Below are 23578 nucleotides of genomic sequence, written 5' to 3'. Positions count from 1 at the left end.
AAGGAAATGGAGAAACCTTAGTTTAATACTTTTTAAATCTTGTGATATTTTCTGACAATTGTTTGGTAAAATATTTGAATTAGGTGTTTTTGTGATTATTCCTAATCAAAATGTCCATAAATATACTAAATTATGTGAAATTGTAAATAAAAATGGAGTCTGGTGGTGGAAAGATACGAATAAAAAAGCAGACGCAGTCAAGAAAGCCTTATACTCGTCCTGTTGGCAAGGTAAATCATACTAATCCTATGAGTTTATATTGTTCGGAGATAACTTAAAGAGAATACCAAATCCTAAAAATTGAAAACAAAATCTTTTTGCTTAGATAATGATACATTTAGTTTTATGTCATCTATGACAGTGCTTTTCAACCGGGTGTATTGTACACCCCAGGGTGTACCATAATTTTTAAAGGGTGTACCACTTTGATGGGGTGTACTGGGGTGTACCAGACACAAAATATAATATACCTATGACTAGGTATCACAATAGGCAGGTTTCAGTTTTAGAACAGACTGACTGGAGTGTACAATATATGGCACAACATGCATCTCAAGTGTACGTAGATTTTAAGCTGCAAAACTCTTTTTGTGACGTCATAGTTTAATATTTCACTTCATAATCGTTGTTAATGGTAGTTCTTTTTGAAGTAGAAAGTGGATTATGGCTTGTTGGTATTTTGCTCATCATTATTTCTGTTAGGACCACAGAATCAGTGTGTTACAGGGTTGAATAAATTTTTCACTGGGGTGTACAAATTTTGAGTTAACGTTAAAAGGGTGTACCGCTTCAAAAAAGGTTGACAAGCACTGATCTATGACACTCTTTTAATTAGTGGTAACATTTATCTAGGCTTTTTTTGTTACGAATATTTCCAACTTGGCTGCTTCACTTCTATTATGCATACTTTGTACAGAAAAAAACATTTTGTTTTTCAGTCGCTGTTTTCAAGAGTCAGTGATTCTGTTAAAAGTCTACTTACACCCATTACACCACATTGGTTAACTAAAAAAAGCTCATCACGGTCAGGTATTGTTTGCAAAAATGTTGAACCAGGAGTTTTTGTTGCATTTGTTATAACATGGAGAATTGCAACGTGCTTTAAATCAGTTTGTAACAAGTCTTTGGCATCACTTTTTGATTCTTATACTCCCAAATATATATTTTTGGAGGCTGCTTGAGTTAAATGTATAATTTCCTTTGTTTATGCAAATGTTGCATAACAATTTCATAATATGTATATTATATATATATATATTACAAATTTAGATGATGGTGTTTCTGTTGAAAGATCTGAGCTAACTTCTAGCAGACAACAAAATGCATATTCTCCCTTTGTGACACCACCAGAGGTTAGTGTTGGTCTAGGTTACTTGCATAGTTGTTTGAACCCAGTTAGCTGTTAAGTTTGGTTTGAGATTAATGTCTGACCCTATAAACCTACTTGTTAACTCGTAAGTTTTTATGGGTCCCCTTCCCTGAAGGGGACACATATATATTGATTTTACTCGATTTGTTTTTTTCTTGTTTTTTTTCTTCCCAAAGTTTGTCCATCTCGTTTTGCCTTGAAATGTTTGATGGATTTGGATGAAATTTTCACAGATGGAAGATATAATGATGTAGATGTGCCATTTGTTTTGTTTGACTCAATAGCCCCGGTATTTACCCCACTAGCCCCCTAAAATGGGTAAATTTTAAACAATGTCTGATTTGGATGAAATTTGGACAATTTGTTCATTGTTCCATTTTAGGGTGTCGATTGTTGTGTTTTACCCTGTAGCCCCAATATTTACCCCACTAGCCCCCTAAAATGGGTAAAATTTTAAACAATGTCCGATTTGGATGAAATTTGGACAGTTTGTTCATTGTTCTACTTTAGGGCGTTGATTGTTGTGTTTCACCCTGTAGCCCCAATATTTACCCCACTAACCCCCTAAAATGGGTAAAATTTTAAACAATGTCCGATTTGGATGAAATTTGGACAGTTTGTTCATTGTTCCATTTTAGGGTGTCCATTGTTGTGTTTCACCCTGTAGTCCCAATATTTACCCCACTAACCCCCGAAAAAGGGTAAAATTTTAAACAATGTCTGATTTGGATGAAATTTGGATAGCTTGTTGAGTTGGCAATTTTAAGGTGTCGATTGTTGTGTTTCACCCTGCTGCCCCAATATTTACCCCACTAAACTGGGTGATTTTATTCAAACAATCTCCGATTTGGATGAAATTTGGACAGTGTGTTCATTGTGCCTTTTTAACGTGTTAATTGTTGTGTTTCACTCTGTAGCCCCAATATTTACTCCATTAGCCCCCTAAAATGGGTGAAATTTTTAAACCATGTCCGAATTGGATGATTTTTTGACAGTTTGTAGAATTTGGCATTTATAGCTGTCGATTATTGTGTTTCACCCTGCTGCCCTAACATTTACCCTACTATCCCTCCAAAATGGGTGAATTTTTTAACAATATTTGAGTGAAACGACATTTTGACAGTTTGTATAATATGACATTTGAGATGTCAGTGCACGCTATTTAGGCCAACAAACTATAAAAATATCTGAATTGCACGAGATTAGGACAGTTTGTACTTTACATACATGTTTATTTAGGGAACACTACCAATCACTGTGTTTGACTTTACAACACCCTTTCTTATGGTTATCTGTTTACAACTTTGCGGTATCGGGGACCCATGAGTTTCTGCCTGCAGAAACAATCAAGGTTATAAAAGATGTTGGATGATATGGGACCCAGTGTATAATAAGCATAGGGAATATATTACAGTTGCAAAATAGGTTGTAGTGTATATGCTGTAGTAAAATGTGCTAAGCCACCCTTCTAGTTTAAAATGGATACATTTTCAAAACTATTTCCAGTACATAGATTGTTGGCGTTGTGGAACAGCGATTTTTTTGTCAGATTTTCATTTATAGCCAAACACTTTAACTGCTTGTATCACTATATGAAAATTAAATGCCAACCAAAATGTAACTTTGCTCGTGTTTTGGTTTTTCTGCTTCAAAAAAAGCATCTACTCCTGTGATTGGCAAACTTAATACACCGAATTTATTTTAGTGATATTTAAACCCACACAGCGTAATATTTCGAACAAGCATCACAAGAAAAACTTAATTGCTGAATCAACTTTTGTCCCTAAAACTACACTTTAAAATTTGTTTAATTTAGTTACTTTTTTGTGCATAAAATGCATTTCCCTTTGCGATCTTAGAAATTTATTTGTTAAATATATGTAAGTTTTTTGGTATTAAATGAAACAATAATATTCTTCTCTGTTTATCAATAAAAGGTATTTTTTGTGCTCAATCACAATCCATTGTTACAAACAAGAAATTGTGTAGGTGTAAAAATACTGTTTTTTTCTCAGAAATCTGTTTTTAGACAAAGCCCTGTTTTGTTTTACATTGACATTATAGCATGTTTACATTGACATTATAGCATGTAGTGTCTATATTGACAGAATGTAGACAATCTAACTTTGTAATTGTATGAGTAACATTGGATACCCAATCAACTTCAAATTGCTGTTTAAGCCAAAAGAGTTCACTGAACAGAATGTTTCAAACATTTTTAGCGGTTAATGAATATTTTACCTTATTTCAACAATGTTTACAAATTTTAATTACAGACACCAAATTTTGTACTAAACTCTAAATCATCTATTGGAGAATCAACCAGTGTTTCAAACGATGCCCCACTTTTTATACATCAACAATCTGTTAAAGGTAAAGTTGATTGGAACACTTGCATGCATCATTGAGAGCATTACATTAAAATTCATCAAACAAATAATGTATATATATATATCATGTTTATCTAATCGCATGGTTCATGATGCTTTTCTCTGATAGACAAATTACCAAGTTTAATATATTTTATCACTTGCTTACGATACTGTTAGTAGAGAACTGTCTTAACATACAGTCCAGTGGTCTAGCACATTGTTTTGGTCCACAAAAAGTAATGCTTTATTCTATGCTTTTGAGCAAATTTTCTGATCGGGTAAAATATATTTTCTTTTCTATTTTTGGCAGGTATAAGTCAGTTGGATTCTTCATCTGGAAGTTCAGAAGACACCCTCAAGTTGTGGTCAAATACAACTCTCAGTAATCCACAATCAGCGATGACCAGCATTTTACACCCAAAATTTAACTCAAACTTGCAATCACCATGCAAAATAAATTCTGCACAATCACCATTAAAAGTATCCAAAATTGCTTACAAAAGGGAAAAAGTTCAATATGGGGGTGCAATGGCAGGTATCAAGACCAGCTCTTCTGCAACACCATACAGGGTATGTGAGTTTGCTTCCCATAGTTTACATAAAACAAGTCAGTTAAAATGAATACATCTAGATCCAGAACTAAAATATTAGAAAGCAATAAAAGTAAATCTTTCATGTAAATTAATTGTAAAAGTATTCTGTCCACACTATCAAGTACATGTTCATGTTCCCTAAGGATGACAGCAGTAAATATCGAAACATTATGACTTTTCATAAAATTTTGAACATCATCCTTGCATACAGTTCATAGAAGCATGTCTTGAGTTACCTTTTTTGTCCAGATTCCACATGTTCGTAAAGTGCGCGTTAGAGCACCAAATACCAAGTATTCTCTTCCAACTGAATCAAGTAATGAAACCAGTTCACCTGATAATGTTAACTCAGCAATGAGTTCAACTGCGAAGAAGATTTTGCAAACTCTAGAAAAAATGTCAACCCCTTTGCATGTAAGAATATGCTTTAGCTTACTAAATATTGTACTTTTGTTTCTTGTAGGGAATATATCTATTGTTTGTTCAAACTTTTTTTTAGCAGACTTGTCAATGCACTTTAACCGAAATTACTTTTCTAAATTGATTTGGTCTCTGTAGTCTGTGGTCAAATGTTTCTGGAACACATTTTGTTTTTGCTCAATTTTGAATTCAATCATGTCATTCACATTCTTCCCTTCAATTAATATTGTTTTTGTTTATTTTTTTCAGCCTAATGCGGCATATTTTCCACATTTTAGTGCAGCAAAAGTGGTTAAAATATATTTTTTATGGACCCCTTTCCTAAAGTGTCCAACCCTTGTTTGTTCCAAATGTTTGGTCAAGAAAGAGTGCTTCAAACTCATTCAAATCTGCACTACACACATGTTAGTTAGTTGTCCAAAGTTGAAAATTATTTTGGAGTTTGGACTGATGCTTTATACTAATTTGTCCTATTGGATCTAAAAACATTCACACCAGATTACCACTGTTACAATTTGCATAGGTGTGGAGACCTATTTGTATTTGCTTGCAAAATCAAATAGTGTATTTATTATGTATTGTTAGTCATTAAATTGGACATACAACATAAAAATGGTGATATATAGAGCCATGTTTCTAGTTTAATTTCAAACAATAGATTGTTCATAAATTCTGTACAGTTCAAGTAAACTCGGTAGCTACATTATTATGGGTCCCCTTCCCTGAAGGGGACACATATTGATTTTACTCAAAATGTTTGTTTGTTTTTTCTTTGTTTTTCTTTCATTTTTCTTCTCCCCAAAGTTTGTCCGACTCGTTTTTCCATCAAATCCTTGATGGATTTGGATAAAATTTACACAGATGGTAGATGTAGATGTGCATCCCACTTTGGTTTTGTTGATAACCCCAGTATTTACCCCGCTAGCCCCCTAAAATGGGTATTTTTTCCCCGAAGTTTGTCCGACTTGTTTTTCCATCAAATGTTTGATGGATTTGGCTGAAACTTATACAGATGGTAGATGTAGTTATGTAGATGTGCATCCCACTTTGTTTTTGTTGATAACCCCAGTATTCACCCCGCTAGCCCCCTAAAATGGGTATTTTCCCCCGAAGTTTGTCCGACACGTTTTTCTATCAAATGTTTGATGGATTCGGCTGAAATTTACACAGATGGTAGATGTAGTTATGTAGATGTGCATCCCACTTTGTTTTTGTTGATAACCCCAGTATTTACCCCGCTAGCCCCCTAAAATGTTTTTTCCCCTGAAGTTTGTCTGACTCGTTTTGCCATTAAATGCTTGATGAATGTGGCTGAAACTTATGCAGATGGTAGATATAGTTATGTAGATGTGCATCCCACTTTGTTTGTCCGGATAACCCTAGTATTTACCCCACTAGCCCCCTAAAAGGGGTGAGTTTGTAAACAATGTCAGAATTGGCTAAAATTTAGATAGCTTGTAAAGTATGCCAATTATCGTTATTGCGCCATTGCAGTTCGGGGGTTGTTAACAGCCCTTTGACGTCAGAAACATTAATGGTTGTTGCTCAAAACACCTCTAGTGGTTGAAATTTTAAACGTTGGCAGATTGGACTGAAATTTTGCAGTACTATTGATTGAGTCATTGTGGTTTCCTACTTTTAAGTTTGTGTGTGTTGAACCTCAATTAGTTATCCTACTTACTCATTGTTATCTATTGAAATGCAATATCTACAACTTTGCATGTGTGGGGACCCATGAGTTTTTGCTTGCAGAAACAACCAAGGTTATAAAAGACGATGGCTAATATGGGACCCAATATAAATAAGTGTAGGAAATATATTAATGTTTCAAAATATGCTATATTGTATGTGCAAGGGCAATATGTGTTAAGCCACCCTTCTAGTTTCTCTTTGTATTTTTTAGGATACCAAGAAAATCCCTGTACCCAAGCATCATTTGTCCTACAGTGTAAGTATCACTTGTTTAAGATTTTAATGTTGTTTGCTTAGTTAAGGGATCCTTTGGTGGATTTTATTTATGCCCTTATGGCACCTTTTTTGTTCCAGTTTGTAGATATAGTCGTTTACAGGTGCTATCTGTCTTGTTTAACAGGCCCACTAACCCCCAAAGTGTAAATCATTATTTTAACAAATTATGTGGTGCTGGCAAAGTTCCTGTGGTGTAATAGTCTTAGAAAGGCAACTGGACATGTATTACTTGTGTTCGTGGCAGTAATTATGGGTCCCCTTCCCTGAAGGGGGCACATATTGATTTTACTCAAATTGTTTTTGTTTTTTTCTTTATTTTTTTTTCTTCCCAAAGTTTGTCCGACTCGTTTTTCCAAAATTCACACTGATGGTAGATACAGTTATGTAGATGTGCATTCCACTTTGTTTTTGTTGATAACCCCAGTATTTACCCCGCTAGCCCCCAAAAATGGATTATTTTTTCCCCAAAGTTTGTCTGACTCGTTTTTCCATCAAATGTTTGATGGATTTGGGTGAAATTTACACAGATGGTAGATATAGTTATGTAGATGTGCATCCCACTTTGTTTGTCGTGATAACCCCAGTATTTACCCTGCTAGCCCCCTAAAATGGGTGAGTTTTTAAACAGTGTCAGAATTGGCTGAAAAGCTTGTAGAGCAGTGGTTCTCAAACTTACACTGATTGCGTACCACCTTTTTTACCACCTTCCCGAGTTTTTCTGTCGCCCTGTACCACCTAAATCTTGTTTGAATGGGTAGACTAAGAGATCTTCTTGACTACACTAGCTAATTTATGACACCAGCATGTTATCAATTCCTAAAAAACGTTCTTGACATTGGTTCTGCAAAAAAACAGGGCTGATCAGTTGGGTCAGTTGAGCAGCAATTCTTGATGTGCCTTGAATTAAGTATAGCGGAAAGCTACTCGCGTACCACCTAAATAGCCCTGACGTACCACTAGTGGTATGTGTACCACAGTTTGAGAACCACTGTTGTAGAGTATGCCATTTATAGGTGTCGATTGTTGTGTTCAACCCTGTAGCCCTAACATTTACCCCACAAGCCCCCAAAGTGTAAAACGTATTTGTATGTTACTGGACACCCCAAAGAAAGATTTATGTGGTGCAATAGTGTTACAAGGGCAACCAGTTGTATGTTATTCGTTTGTGACTTTATGGGTTGCTTGGTGGATGTTTTGCGCCATGGCAGTTAGCGGGTTGTTAACAGCCCTATGACGTCAGAAACATTAACAATTGTTGCTTAAAACACCTAGTGGTCGAAATTTTAAACATTGGTGGATTGGGCTGAAATTGTGCAGAACTATTGATTGAGTCATTGAGGTTTCATATTTTTTAGTTTGTTTGTACCCTATTAGTTATCCCACTAGCCCCCTAAAATGTGTGAGTTTATTAAACAGTGTCAGAATAGGCAAAATTTGGGTAGCATGTGGACTATGCTATTTGTAGGTTTTTGATTGATTTGTTTTACTTGGTAGCCCCAACATTTACTCAATTAGCCCCCTAAAATAAGTGAATTTTTTAAAAAACGTCCCAATAAAATTTGCAAAGTTTATTGAACATACTATTTTAAGTCCTCAATTATCGTGTTTTGCCCTGTAGCACGACAATTTAACCAACTGGTCCCTAAAATGGGTGACCCTTTTAACAATGTTCAAATTGAATGAAAATTGGACAGCTTGTAGAATTTGCTGTTCATAGGTGTCTATTTTTTGTTTTACACCATTACGCCACTATTTACTCATTCTTTTCTTTTAAAAAGAATGTTAAATAGGACATACTTCAAAAATATATTATAATTTAAGCCCAGTGCCGATTACTCTGTTTTGCTTTACAACACCCAACTTTATAATGGTTATCTCTTGAAATGTATTATTTTCAACTTTGCATGTGTGGGAACCTACGAGTTTCTGCTTGCAGAAACAACTAATGTTATAAACAGGGTTGCCATCGTCATGGAGCTGAAACTAAGGACAACCGAAAAACTAACTTTCCATAAGAAACGATACAAACGTTTTCGAATAGATGTTTGCATTTATACGAACCATGACATATCACATGCGAAATGTTTGGCCAGAAACAGTTTGTTCCAGCAACTCCTTGTTTGTTAAAAAAAAATTTGTGCATCTCACGGCAGCTCTGGTCTAGGTTTACTTTTACTTGTAGCAGGGATTTGACTTGTGATTGTTAAAAATAAGACAAAATAAGTATGTAAGTCAAAAAGAAGGACATTTCTTAGAAATAAGGACAATACATTTTTCTAAGACATTGCCCTTCAAAATAAGGACAAATCTTAGAAATAAGGACGGTATGGCAACCCTGGTTATAAAAGACTATAGCTAATGTGGGATCATAAACAAAATAAGCGTAGGAAATATATTAATGTTTTAAAATAGGTTATACTGTACGTGCAACGACAAAATGTGCTAAGCCACCCTTCAAGTTGGTCTTTACTTTTGCAGATGGCAGTTAGTGGGTGTTACAGTTACTCAAATAATCTCTAGTCAATATTTAGAACAGTGGCTGATTATGACCATTTTTTATAGGACTGTGGGTCATTGTGTTTGATATTTGTTTAGTTTGGTTAATTTTTTGAACAATGTTCATGCTGAATAAAACTTTGACAGTTTTAAGAAAAAGGCATTTTGAGTTGTCCACTGTTGCATTTTGATTTGTCGTCATATCTTTCCCTAGCACAGTGGTTCTCAAACTGTGGTACGCGTACCACTAGTGGTACGCTGGAACTTTTTAGGTGGTACGCGAGTAGTTTTCTGCTATAGCTATTAAGTCCGATCTAAAATTGCAACTCAACTGACCCAACTGATCAGCCCTGGTTTGGGCGATACTCTTGTTTTGGACATTCTTTAAAATTGCAAAATATGCTAGCCAGGTTGAGAAAAGGGGCCTATTTCGTGGTCTATCCATTCAAACAGGGTTTAGTGGTACGCAGCGATAGAAAAATTTGCCAGGTGGTACGCGATCCATATAAGTTTGAGAATCACTGCCCTAGCATAATCACAGCAGGATATCACTGTGTTTGACCTAATAACACTATTTACAAGTTTATGTACTGTCTTCCAAAAAACAATGACTAATATAGGATAAAATAAAATAGTTTCAGGAATATACATATAAAAAAGGTCATAGTATATGTGCAATGGCAATATGTGATAAGCCACCCAGTTTTAAAATAAAAAAAATTACAATCCCTTACTTTTGGCCTGCTTGATGGCTTCACTCTAAGTTTATGTATGTATCAAATTTTAGTTCAAATATACATGCAAAGATAAAAACGATTTTGTGGTACAATATACTTTTTTTGTATTTTTCAAACCGAAGTTCAAGAGCGATTATAACAACTAAATGTGAATTTGGAAAATAGTTTGCACAATCACTTTTTTGTAACATAAAACCATGGGAAATTGTAGGAAAAATATTTTTGCTCTTTTTGTGTACAGTTCAACAAAGCAATGAGTTTTTTTTTTCAGGTAATGCGCCAACGACGGACTTTAGATGGTTCCCTTTCTGCTACAAAAACAAACTTATCAGTATGTCTTTTTAAAGCACTACTGTACAAATATTGTTGTGTGAGATATGCATTATGCTTTTTTGTAAGGTTTCGTCAATGCAAAACTACTGTGTGGCTAAAATTTGTGACAACTTTTTTGTTTCTAGCTTCCACCCACCGAAGGCCTAACAGCATTGAGTCCAGTGTCAATTCATAAAACTGCAAATATTCCTCTGGAAAATAGCATAACTTCCCAAGGAGTTTTAAAGCATATGTTTAATAAACAGTCTGGGTAGGTACAGCCAATCCACTTTATGTCTTGAGTATGCAAATGTGAATCTTTTTTGTTTCTTTGTAGGAGTATAACATCAATGCCTAGTACGAGTAAAATGTTAGGCACTAATGTTACAATGTCATCTTCAACGGGTAAGTTGTCACATACAAGTAAAGTTATTCATGCTTGTCATTTGATAAAAATAGTGTTTTCTTTACAGTAATGAACAGCGTGTTTGGTGCTACCTTTGTTATTAAAATGTTTAAAATTTTCAGGGGTGGGCGGTAAAATAAAAACTCATCGAAGAACTGCACATTATACTGCTGCTCAACACTCTGACGAAATACAACCAGTAAGTTAGCAAAGATGCATGACTTTTACAAAAGTCAGACTAACCAATATATATGCCGTATTTTTAATGCGACCCATATAGTTTTCAATTTAAGTTGAATGAAAACCATGCCAGCTGATAAAACAAGAGTTTATTATTGGTTTCCTTTCCTGAATAGGACACATTCTTTATTATTATGTGTCTCCTTCCATAAAGATAGAGATATATGTTTGTTTTTTCAGAGTGGATATATTTAATGTTGTATTAACCAGCGTTTCCGGAACAGAACATTATACCCGAACAATATAAATAATTTTTGGCTCAAATACCTGAACGAAATAGCGAAATAAAAAATATGGAAAAAACGGAACGAAATACTGGTATTTCGTTATTGACATTTGACATGAAACAATGGCTGAAAATTTCACGCAGTTAAGCTATAAGAAAAATTAAAGCACCTACAATTTACATCAGTTTGACCATCATTGACAAATGTTACCTGATGTAACAACTATCGACAATAGTCCTTGTGTGTTTGCAACTCTTTTTTCGCTTAATAGTTGCAAAAACCACAGGAAATGTTCTTTTTTAAGAATGAAATACCGAAAATACTTTTATAAATTTATTTGGGTCAGACCGGAACGAAATGAAAATATCGGTCTGGAACAAAATAACAAAATAAATAATTTGCTCGGAACGAATAATGTTATTTGGTTTCGTTCCATTCCGGTATGAAACACTGATATTAACGAATTTCTAGCTCTTTCAGCAGTTTTTATTATAATGTACCAAATTCGCTATCCCATCAGTTTGCCGACATTTCGATATCCCTCCATCAGCAGCACCAGTTTATTTATATTTATTGTTGGTTTGAAATAACATTGTTAACACAGATATGTCCCATGCACAGGCAAATCACATATGCATTAGTGATTTTTAAGAAAAAAAACACTGTGTGATGGACTGTGTGACTTTCACATAGAAACCAACAATCCATTTCATCATAATATTCATTTGGATGGTCCCATTTATTAGGAATTATTTTTTTTGACAATAATTATGGATCCCCTTCCCTGAAGGGGACACATATTGTTTTTGTCTATATATATTTTTCTTTTTTTCCGTCTAACGCGGATTTGTTCCCACCTTTTGGTCAAGAAAGAATGGTTCAAACTTTTTCAAATTTGCACACATTATAGATATTGGTCTAAAGATGGTCCATGTGAATAAGCAGAGATTCTGGAGTTTCATACTTTTTTGATTGGTACATTGCAGCGTATTTTAAAGTATTTTGTAACTTGAAGTTGTATATATCCATTTTCACCTCTTCACCCCCACCCAAATATTTGTTTGTTTCTTCACATGTTAATGAGGTCAGAAATACAAGACTTAACCTGCTGAAATTTTAAACAGCTGTGGATAGGGTGCTCCTTGTTGGCTCTTAAATATTTTAGTGCAATTGGCTCAGTAATTACTCTTACAGCCCCAAATATGTTTTTACATGCTGTCTTTTGTCAAATTTGTGCTCGCTCAGTGCACAGCTGACGTAATGGGAGTGATTGACGATAGTGGCGCATGGAAAAATGCCTCTGCTTCACACATGAACGCAGTCGACCATTTTCTCACTGGTTGGAATTAAGATTTTACGATGTTAGTTATATTGCGCTGTAAACGTTAATGTAGGTCAACTTATTCGTGTTTCGAAACGCAGAGCGACAACGCAGCACGATTTGTTACACCTGTGTAATGTGACTTCTCAAACTGAAAGCGTTAATAAAACTGTTTCAGAACAGGTTTTGGACATAAAAAGCCCAGCTAAGCAATCGTATTGTTGGTATGTAGAAACTTAACGGCGCCAGGGAACGCTATGTGCGGATTAAAAATCATAATTCAACAAACAAAGGGCTATTAAGGAAAAAAGTGTTGAAACTTTGTTAAAAGTTCAAATAGTTGGACTCATCCATTTTCCACCTCTTAAAAACAACGCGCAACTCCATGTCGAAAAAAGCCCAATTGGGCGGGAAAAGCGCAAACCTGCCCACTGAAAAGGCCTTGAGCATAACTGGACGTGCTATCAGGCAGTCTTTTTGCACTGTGCAATTAAGATATGTTTGGAGATCATTTAAAAACGTTAGTAATGCAATTGTTGTATCACACAGTTTTGCGTCTTATGGCGGTTAACGACAGGCACCTCCTGCCGCGGTCGGCGCCATATCTTTATCTAACAACATTCGCATGCCGCGAGACAATGATCGCTGACGGAAATGAAACTGTGAAAAATTGACGCTAACCCCTGTTGTCCGGAGCTTTGCATTGACCCCAAATTCTTGCCTACCATATGCATGCATCATTCATCCTGTTACGAATTCAAAATATATGTGTGTCGTGTGTGTGTGAGGACCCATTGGTTTTTGCTTGCAAAAACGTGTGAGGACCCATTGGTTTTTCCTCCCCTGAAGGGGATCTTGATGTCATTCAGTTTTTCCGTTTTTATCTTTTTTCCCCCTTGAAGTTTGTCCATGCACTTCTGGCAACAAATCTTCGATGGATTTGGATGAAACTTTCACAAATGGTAGATATGGTTATGTAGTTGGACCCTCTGCTTCATTTGCCTTGATAACCCCAGTATTTACCACACTAGCCCCCCAAAATGGGTGAATTTTAGAACATGGTCCAAATTGGATGAATTTCATTTTGCCATAAATAGGTGTTAATTGTTGTGTTTCACCCTGCATATTTATTTATATAATGTTAAAAAAAGGTCACAAAAACATCAAAAATTTGTTTCTTCGAGATCTAGAATTTGAGATGTAAGTCAGTGGCAGTTATGTAGAAACAATAGCGTATGTGCAAAATGTGTTTTAGTTAGTTCTATATGGTTAGTTGTAGTGGACAGACTGTGGAACATACATCAAATTGTTTTGATGTGGGAGAGAAGTCAGTCGGGTAGGTAAAGTGCATGAAATAACCTTTCTTCTGTTGTCTATGTCACTGTAAATAAAAGTAAATACTGGAATGCCAGGAAAATTGTAATGTTTGTTCATCTGCTATTATTTGTTTTACCGGTCAGGTTTTTTTTTGTGAATATGTGTGTAACTTGTGGTTTGCTGCTGCACATTTTAAGTCCTGTCAAAAATTGTGTTAAATAAAGTTAAAAATAAATTGTTGTATTATTTAGGAATCACCACCTTTGCCATCTGTTCCTCTGCCCATTTCTGCAGCATTGCCATCTTTCAACTTTGGTCGGCCAGGAAGTACATCCACTCCTGCTGTTTCCAAACTTCAACCTACACAACAACTAAGCTTGGTGTGTACAACAGAAAAATTACCAAACAAAACTTATGTGGTTAAATGTTTTTTGGTAAAAGTGAATGTGGTTGACAAATTATCCTAAATTTTGCAAATACAATATTTTGTAGGGATGGGCCGAACCAGAACCTGAGTACTCGGTATCGAGCATCATATTTTTTGGGCTCGGTGCTTGACCGAACAGTTGCACAAACTGACCAGAGCATTAAATTTGCATATTCATGTCCTGCTAACATACGAAACTAGTGTTCGAAAGGGTAGCCAAAATCAAAATGGACTGTTTTATTAAATGTGTCAGATGTTGTAGTAACACATACTTCCGGGGTCTGTGCAGCTTAAAACACCACTGGTTATGTAAGAAACCCAGGAAAGCTATAAAACAAACGTAGAATTAGAAATGTTTGTGATGTCACAATGCACCGAGCGTTTTGGCACATCCCTAATGTTTTGTAATATTTTTTGCAGTTTCCGAGTAAAAAAAGGGAAGCAAGTGGACCTGAAAAGCCATTATTTAATTTTGCTGATCCAACGCCGAAACTTAAATCAAATCCCCAGTCATCAAATGCTACACCTTCTTCCCTGGTGTGTTTTTTAATTTTTTTTTTTTGGAATATACGAAAGCATTTTTTTAAGCTGCAGCTTGTTGATGTATAAAGTCATAGTGTTTATTTAACCATTATACAGAATTGCAAAAATTTGCAAGTTATTTTTTGTTCTGAATTGACTTTTTTCATTGAACTTTTGATTTTTCATTTCAGCCCCAGTTCCAGTTTAGTTTACCAGCTGAATCTGTTGGTGATACAAAAGTTGATGGTAAGGATTCTTTATGGCATGTCAACACCTAATTTATTAACAAATCTTAATTTCTTTATAGACACATCAAATTTAGAAACTGTGAAGGACAAACCTGTACAACTCACCTCCCCAGAAGTGGATAAGATAAAAAAGAAGACTGATGTAGAACCAAAATCTTTAAAGTCTACAAAAACTTTAGTTACTACTGGGAGTGTCATGGATGTGCTCGGTGTGTTTAGTGTCAAAATGGATATTACATCATTTAATTTCCAGTATTTTTTTATTTACTTGGCCTTTGACTATCAAGTCACCTGATTAATAGCAACATTTAATTGTGTGCATAAGTTTACAAAAACATGCAAGTTAGAAACCTTTTCTTTCGTTATCTAGTTTGCCACATTCAACTCTTAACCACATAGTTTTTCAAAAGTATGCTGACTACCATATTTGACCTTGCAGTCTAGGCATTCTCTTGCTTTAATTGCACAACTTTGTTTTTGTTGGGACTCTTGCATTTCTGCTTGAATACTATATAACCAAAAAACATTCGCAAATATATATTATTTTTAAAAATGAGGCCATAATAGGTCTTTAAAGATATTATACAGAAAGCTAATTTTCTACTTTCTACTTTTTTTATTCAAGGTGGTAAAGGTAAAACAGAAGTTCAAGAGACAAAAAATGAAAAACCCAATCCCCTTCCAATCAAGACTAATAAATGGGAATGTGGTACTTGTATGTTGATGAACACAATGGACAAGGAGTGTTGTGTGGCATGTCAATCTTCAAAGCCACAAAAAAATAGCTCCACTGGTTTTCCTTCATCTTTGTTGGCTGCTGACAAATGGCAGTGCACTGTCTGTCTGCTTATGAATAAGGATACAGCTGATAAATGTGTTGCTTGTCAATCACCGAAACTTAAAGAAAAACCAATGTTAAGCACACTTTTCAAAACTGATGATAAATGGGATTGTCCTGTCTGCATGGTGAAGAATAAAAAAGACGTTGCAACTTGTATTGCTTGTGAAACTGCTCAACCTGGTAGTAAACCAGAAGTTTTTGCAAAAAAATTGAGCACTGAAAAATGGGAGTGCAACTGCTGTATGTTGAGAATTGATGCAGATAAAACAACCTGCCCAGCTTGCCAAACACCAAAAACTGGTTCAACGACTTCAGTTTCTAGCAACGAACTCAAAAACCCTTTGCCAAAATCCATAGTGGATATTTCGGGAAGCAGAGGTGGTGAAAAATTCTCCTTCGGCGTCAAAAAACAACCAAGTAGCATAGAAAAATGGGAGTGTGGCACTTGTCTTCTTTGGAACAAACCATCATGCGACACTTGTCCTGCGTGTCAAACACCAAAACCTTCGTTGCAATCTTCGCAGTCTGATAAGAAACAGTTAAAGCCGAGTTCCGGTGAAAACGACACTGGAAAAAGGTTGGTTATTAAATACTTTTGTAAATACAGCCACACATGTGTTCAAGTTTTTAATAAATATTATTTCTTGTAGCTTTTCTGAATTTGCACCTGCTCGCAAATCCAAATGGGAGTGTAATGTGTGTTTAGTACACAATTCAATTGAGAAAAAAAATTGCGTTGCATGCCAAAGTCCAAGGCCAGGTAAAAGAGGATTTTCTTGTTGGCACCTACAACTTAACTTTAAAAAAGATATTCACTTCGTTATAAGACTCTTCAACATTCATTTCTCTATCATTTAGTATTTGTGGTGTAAAACATTGTTGAATATATTGCAGTTATCAATAATAGCAGTTTGTCACTTTATAAAGCTTGCATGTGAAAATATGTATATTTTTTATGTATGTTAGGTATGTCAAATGAAGAAAAACCTTCCCAGTTTTCATTTGGAAAAACATCAACGTCACTGTTCAAATTTGGGACTGCTGACAAATCATGCTTAGAAGGAAAAAGTTTTGTTTTGGCTAATGCTTCTAACACTCAATCTGGAAGTATGGCAAATGCAATAGATTTAATTTAATCCATATTGTCTTGTAACAAATCTATCAGGGGTGGGGAACCTTTATGTTAATAAAGGCCACCAAACGGTTTATCGACACTCGTTTAGGTCGCCTAGACTATTTCCCAGGCCAAGGACAGTGATGTCCAAACTTTTTGACTCACATAATGGTCGTTTTGCTATTTCCTCGTAGAGCTGTAGGACTTACGGTCCAATCTAATTAAACTTCCTCACTACATTTTCAACTTTAACTAAAACATTCAGGATATATTTAACCTGGAAACTCGCTTGTTTACAAATATCAATGATCTAAGAGCAGCTTGTGACATCACAGACGAGTTTCCATTATGCGCAAACAATTGTTCTATTGCAACACAAGTAAGATTGTGGAACCTTGGGCTCTTGGTAGTCCTACCGAAATCGCTTTGTGTACCACACCAGAACTAATCAAGTAGAAATGTGAAATAAAGGTGAAAAAATACGTTTCTGTCCATTTTTCAGCACCTGGTGCCGTAGTAATATCAACATCATCAAATGTATTTTGACTTCGAAGGCCGCACTTAGAGCCCTAAAAGGCCGCATGCGGCCTTTAGGCCGCAGGTTCCCCAGCCCTGGCATTGATTAATAACTGGTATTTCCATGTTTTATTTTGTCATTCCAAATATTTGAAACTGTTTTTAAGGTCAAACTTTCAAATTTGGTGCACCTAGCAGCAGCAAAGTCTCTGAAGTAACAAGTACTAGTGAATCTGATAAGTCATTTTCATTTGGCATTCCTGCCACAAACAAAAATGGGACCAACAAGAGAACTGCAGGTTTGTGATCGATAATATTCATTACAAGTCCATTTCCTAGAAGGGATACATTTTGATTTGATTTTTTGGTTTCTCAGCTTGTCCACTCATTTTACCTAATGTTAGAGATACAACTTTGACAGATGGTAGATGGCTGGGCTCACTATTTATTGGGTTCAGGCTGGATTCAAGTTTAAAAGTTTTAATATTTTCCTGTTTGTGTTTTTTTGTGGTTCAGGTGGATTATTCATTCCGTCCAGTTTGCTGTTTACAAGCCAATTTAAATACCCATTTGTATCATTTTGGTTTACCCGTTATGTACTTGGTCTCATTGAAGTCCAACCTGATTTTGACTGTGCACCATGCGGAACCTTCAGACACATACTTTTTATTATGGGTCCCCTTCCCTGAAGGGGACACATATTGATTTTACTCAAATTGTTTTTTTGTTTGTTTTTCTTCCCAAAGTTTGTCCGACTCGTTTTTCCATCAAATGTTTGATGGATTTGGGTGAAATTTACACAGATGGTAGATATAGTTATGTAGATGTGCATCCCCTTTTGTTTTTGTTGATAACTCCAGTATTTACCCCGCTAGCCCCCTAAAATGGGTATTTTGCTTCCCAAAGTTTGTCCGACTCATTTTTCCATAAAATGTTTGATGGATTTGGATGAAATTTACACAGATGGTAGATAAAGTTATGTAGATGTGCATCCCACTTTGTTTGTCCAAATAACCCTAGTATTTACCCCGCTTACCCCCTAAAATGGGTGAGTTTGTAAACAGTGTCAGAATTGGCTGAAATTTGGATAGCTTGTAGAGTATGCCATTTATAGTTGTCGATTGTTGTGTTCAACCCTGTAGCCCTAACATTTACCCCACAAGCCCCCAAAGTGTAAAACGTATTTGTATGTTACTGGACACCACAAACGAAAGATTTCTGTTGCTCAATAGTGTTACAAGGGCAAGCAGTTGTATGTTACTTGTTTGTGACTTTGTGGATTGCTTGGTGAACGTTTTTGTGCCATGGCAGTTGGGGGGTTGTTGCCTTATGACGGCCCTATGACGTCAGAAACATTAACGGTTGTTGCTCAAAATGCCTCTAGTGGTCAACATTTTAAACATTGGCGGATATGGCTGAAATTTTGCAGTACTATTGATTGAGTCATTGAGGTTTCCTATTTTTTTAGTTTGTGTGTCGGACCCCATTAGTTACCCTACTAGCCCCCTAAAACGGGTCAGTTTTTTAAACAGTGTCGGGATTGGATAAAATTTGGGTAGTATGTGGACTATGCTATTTGTAGGTTTCAATTGATGTGTTTTACCTTGTAGCCCCAACATTTACTCAACTAGTCCCCTAAAATAAATGAACTTTTAAAAAACGTCCTAATTATATGAAATTTTGCAAAGTTTATTAAACATACTAAGTCCTCAAATGTTATGTTTTGCCCTATAGCACCACAACTTAACCAACTAATTCCTAAAATAGGTGACCCTTTTCACAATGTTCGAATTGAATGAAAACCGGACAGCTTGTAGAATTTGCTATTTATTTGTTGTTTTACCCCATTATGCCACTACTTACTCCTTTGTTTCTTTGAAAAAGAACGTTAAATAGGACATACTTCAAACAATATCTGGGGTGAATCTAAATTTATATAGTTTGTACTCTACATAGTATTATTATTTAAGCCCAGTGCCGATCACTGCGTTTTACCTTACAACACTAAACGTTCACATGGTTATCTCTTGAAATGCATTATCTACAACTTTGCATGTGTGGGGACCCATGAGTTTCTGCTTGCAGAAACAACTAAGGTTATAAAAGACAGTATGGGACCCAATATAAAATAAGCATAGGAAATATATCAATGTTTTAAAATAGGTTATAGTGTATATGCAAGGGCAATATGTGCTAAGCCACCCTTCTAGTTTTACCTGAAATCCAGTTTTATGCGGTATGCCCTTTTCAAAAAAGACAGCTCTGTATGCAGCTTCCTATGTTTTTTAGTGGTATTTTTAAAGCACTGTCACCATTATTACTAAAAACACAGTTAATCAGTGATTGTGACATAGGATGCTTACTAAATGCGGAAAAGATCTCATAAAAAATACTAAATATGACCTCACTGTAATATTCAGACACTTTGGAAAACAAAGATGAACCATGTCCTTCTCAAAGTTCTAAGCCATTCACTGTTCAAACAGATGGTTCTCCTTGTAAGAAAATAAACTGTAAGTTTTGTTTAATGTCATTTTGCCTTTATATATTATAATTATTGCATGTATCACAGCTGAGGCAAGTACTTCCATAACCGAAACCAATAAAGTAGGAGTGGCATTTGATATGAAAACAAATGTTGTTCCACAAAGCAACCCCACAAATCATTTTGGTAAGAGTAATTAGAACAGTTTATGTTTTGTTTAACTTATTTATTGGTATACAGTTGCTTTTACAGATCCCGGTCAAAAACTTTCAATTCCACATGCCGCTACCCCCCAAACACTGCCCACTTTTGGGACAACTTCCACTTCTTTGACAAAGCAAACAACATCTTTCAAGTTTGGTTTGGCACCCCAAGCAAAACTGAATGATGCACCAATAGCCTCTTCTTTTCAGAGCTCCAAACCGTCTGTCCAGTTTGGTATTATGCAACAGAAGAATTCCAATTTCGAAACAACAGTTAGTTCTTCACAAAACCAACCATTACAGTTTGGTGTTCCATTACAATCCAAACCCATGGCTGAGACAATACCTGCTGGTGCATCGCAAGTACTTCCAACTTTTGGTGCTAGCAATGCAGATGTAAAAGCAAATTTTAATGATCCAAAATCTACCAGTTCATTTGGTTTCAGCAGTACACAAAATAAGTCCTCATTTTCATTTGGAGTAAAGAAATCTGATGATGGGGTCAAAACCCAAAGTATTTTTGGCCAATCGTCCACATCTGGGGATACAATTCAAAAAACCCAAGGTTTCACATTTTCTGGAACAAACCCTAAACCACAACAAAGTACGGAAATAGCCCCTAAGTCTTTTAGTTTTGCTTCAAGCAATCAAGCAACTGATACTAGTCAACCAGGTTTGTATTTGTTTTGTGTACATGTTCCACCCCATGCAAAATTTCTTTTTTGTTGCAAATAAAGGTTTTCAGTTTGGATCAGGAAGCAAAGGAGTCATGGAAAAACCTGCCGCAGGCTTTAACTTTTCTAAAAACCCAAATACAAGTGCAACTACTTTTGATCAAAGTACAGATATTTTGCGAAGAAGAAGTTAATTAAACAAAATAACCACTTTTTTTGTTTGGTTAGAACCCACCTTTCAGTTTGGTGCCAAGCCGGAGGGAAGCGGTGGTTTCAGTTTTGGTGGTCAGCAACAAACACAACCAGATTCAACCAGCAGCTTTCAATTTGGAGCATCAACTGCTACCTCAAACAGTTTTTTGTAAGTTACTTTCATTGTCCACAGCTTCCTTATTTTGGTCAGGATAGAGTGCTTCATACTTTTTCTTGTTCATACACATGATAACTTAGTTGTCGAAGTTGATCCTCTTGTGTAAAGTTTGACCTAGATTTACCAAGCAGTATTCCCACAGTCCCCTAAAGCGTGAAATATTTTGAACGGTTATTTTTACTTCAGTTCATAAACGAGCAGTTTTGTCCTTTCTTGATTGGTGCATTACAAACGGGCCTTGTTTGATTGGCCTGAGCGATTGCATTTACTTTTTCGCTCAATTACGTTGTCTCGATACTCTACTTAACGTGGTCTTGTTTAAGTAACTTCACACGCGTAGATTAAACTTTCGCTTTGCAGACCAAGTGCTTCATCCGCTCCACAGACAGGCGGATCAACAATGTTCAGTATTGGTCAGGCAAACGCCAATCCTGGCAGAGCGTCGACTCCTGTCGCTGGGCGCCAAATCAAACGCGCAACGAGGCGCTTCAAGAAATAATTGTTTACTGGATTTGTGAAGTTCAACGAATTTTGTGTTCGACACAATTTAAAAAAACTCTTCGTGCTTTTATTTGTATTTATTGGAAAAACAACGCATGATATAAAGTGTGCAGTCATGTTCACATATTTGTGCTTGGTTGTATTTTGGTGTTACGCTTTTCGCGGTAATACTTTGTATCTTGATTTGTGACCGACAAAATAAGAGAATACTAATTTGTAATTCATTGATCGTAGCAGATTGTAGTACTTCGAATACACGTGCTTTATTGGTCACTGCCTTGTTAGTTAATTCCATGACCCTATTGTTCAGCAGTTTTCGATCGCCCATGTTAATAAACTCCTTTTGCTGAAATGGCGCGAGACTTTTCTTAGCTTTCCTCTTCACATCACAACTAACGGCACACACATACAATTATATAACTACAACCAGGTTTGTTAACATATTTGCGCTAAATGACTAAAGTTATCCACTTGTTTTTTTTACCAACTTACAATGGAAATGGTGATTGACAAACAGTTGGTCTCGGGCAATAAAAAATATTGTAACATAAAAAGCCCAAATAATGCTTGCTATATTTTATTAAAACATTTATGAACGAAAAGCGTTTAACATCATGGTGACTAAAACTGTTGGGAATTAAAGCAAATGTTGTAAAAACGCTATCTGCTGCACTTATATCCTCTTCCCTTGAAAATATCACTTCGTTCTTTTAAGTGGCTTGAATTTCAAGAGTACGTTAAGAGGTTTTTAAAAATCGGCTTCAGTAAATATTACAATTGATAATGTTTTCTGAAGCTCCATTTATTCGCTACAAGAAAAATAAAGCATGGAACAAGAAAACTACCATCGAAGATCAAGTACGTTACAATACGTGTAGGCCTATGTTGTACTTATAGTAATGTACTTAATTACGTTTAATATGTGTGTGCTTGGTAGGCCTATATCAGCCAGCATATTAGGTTAATCTCGATTAATTGCTTCTAACAAACTCGAAGTCTGACTGAGTTTGCAGGCAAGTCATTAGATACACTTGCAGCTAATATTAGGCCTTCAACTCTACATTGTTGATTGAAATTAGCAATAGGCTACATAAGTAAGTTAAGCTTCGTCGAAATAGGGCTATTCCTATAGGCTATGTTAATTGACTGTATGGAAATCCTCGTTTCGGTAGGTCAATGCTATATCCAAGTTGGCGATTAGAACAAACTCGCGTTTCTGTCACGTTTGCTTTGATCAGGATTCGGAAACCTTTTGAATCATGCGCTTTTTGTTCATTTCTGATGTTGTTGTTTTATTCGATTTTAAGCAGTTCTAGACATATAGGACGTCAATTAGTACACATGACTAAATACGGCACAGCAGTAGCCTACTTGTTTAATGCTGATTGTGAAAGGAGGGTGACATATAAGTTACAACTTTTTTCAAACGTCGTCAAAACGACACAATATTACGAGACTTCAAACTTATACTTTTTTGTAGCCAACAACCACATTGTCCCCACCCCTTTAAACTTTTCCTGTCACAACTCAATTTTCAGCGATAAAAAGAAGAATTTTGATTGTACTAAGTTTTGAGGTCGCGTATAAACGTCCCGACCGTCGCTGCGTCACATATAGAAACCTGCGAATTATAGACACGTTCTATGTTTTAACTGAAAACGTTTTGGTAAAAATGTTCTACCGACTTTTCTTATACATGACTAGGAATACAGGACAAAACGGTCTGCTTCCATTTAACAAAAAAATCTCAGGCTGCGATTGCTTGGATCATTGGAATATTTTGTAGGGGTAACAGGGGAGTGTTGCCGAGTCATACAGTGGGTCGAAAAACTGATCAAATCGTGTCCGCAAATACAAGTTCGAAAATGCACCAACGGTCCTCATTTTTTTATTTTTACC

At 35.8% G+C, this 23578-nt stretch overlaps 1 protein-coding gene across 2 annotated transcripts; it reads left to right on the top strand.

Moving 5' to 3' along the window:
- The first annotated feature begins 61 nt into the window (after positions 1 to 61).
- LOC145228205 (uncharacterized) lies at positions 62 to 22031 on the top strand. 2 transcript variants are annotated; one of them, XM_080093210.1, is made up of 25 exons: positions 62 to 230; positions 939 to 1029; positions 1270 to 1352; positions 3646 to 3742; positions 4052 to 4311; positions 4584 to 4748; positions 6658 to 6702; positions 10227 to 10286; positions 10414 to 10538; positions 10605 to 10672; positions 10796 to 10872; positions 14030 to 14158; positions 14626 to 14742; positions 14919 to 14973; positions 15035 to 15184; positions 15601 to 16393; positions 16467 to 16576; positions 16783 to 16923; positions 17614 to 17745; positions 19867 to 19959; positions 20019 to 20117; positions 20172 to 20807; positions 20872 to 20973; positions 21037 to 21169; positions 21539 to 22031. In XM_080093210.1, exons 1-25 carry the CDS (start codon positions 153 to 155, stop codon positions 21675 to 21677), a joined length of 3978 nt encoding a protein of 1325 aa, XP_079949336.1. In that variant the 5' UTR covers positions 62 to 152; the 3' UTR covers positions 21678 to 22031. The 2 variants fall into 2 exon arrangements, with proteins under 2 accessions (XP_079949336.1, XP_079949337.1); XM_080093211.1 differs by having other exon boundaries at positions 63 to 230; positions 20184 to 20807.
- Positions 22032 to 23578: the final 1547 nt, after the last annotated feature.

Source organism: Phallusia mammillata, chromosome 5 (assembly GCF_965637545.1).
Source record: "Phallusia mammillata chromosome 5, kaPhaMamm4.hap1.1, whole genome shotgun sequence".
Taxonomy (NCBI): domain Eukaryota; kingdom Metazoa; phylum Chordata; class Ascidiacea; order Phlebobranchia; family Ascidiidae; genus Phallusia; species Phallusia mammillata.
This window is presented reverse-complemented; position numbering and strand designations above follow the sequence as displayed.

Bases quoted from the DNA above. Each gene is read 5' to 3' on its own strand.
- LOC145228205 (XM_080093210.1), top strand. From the start codon at position 153: ATGGAGTCTGGTGGTGGAAAGATACGAATAAAAAAGCAGACGCAGTCA. The intron at 10,673-10,795 runs GTAAGTTGTCAC...TAAAATTTTCAG, and splicing joins TACAATGTCATCTTCAACGG to GGGTGGGCGGTAAAATAAAA. The intron at 16,924-17,613 runs GTATGGCAAATG...ACTGTTTTTAAG, and splicing joins TTCTAACACTCAATCTGGAA to GTCAAACTTTCAAATTTGGT.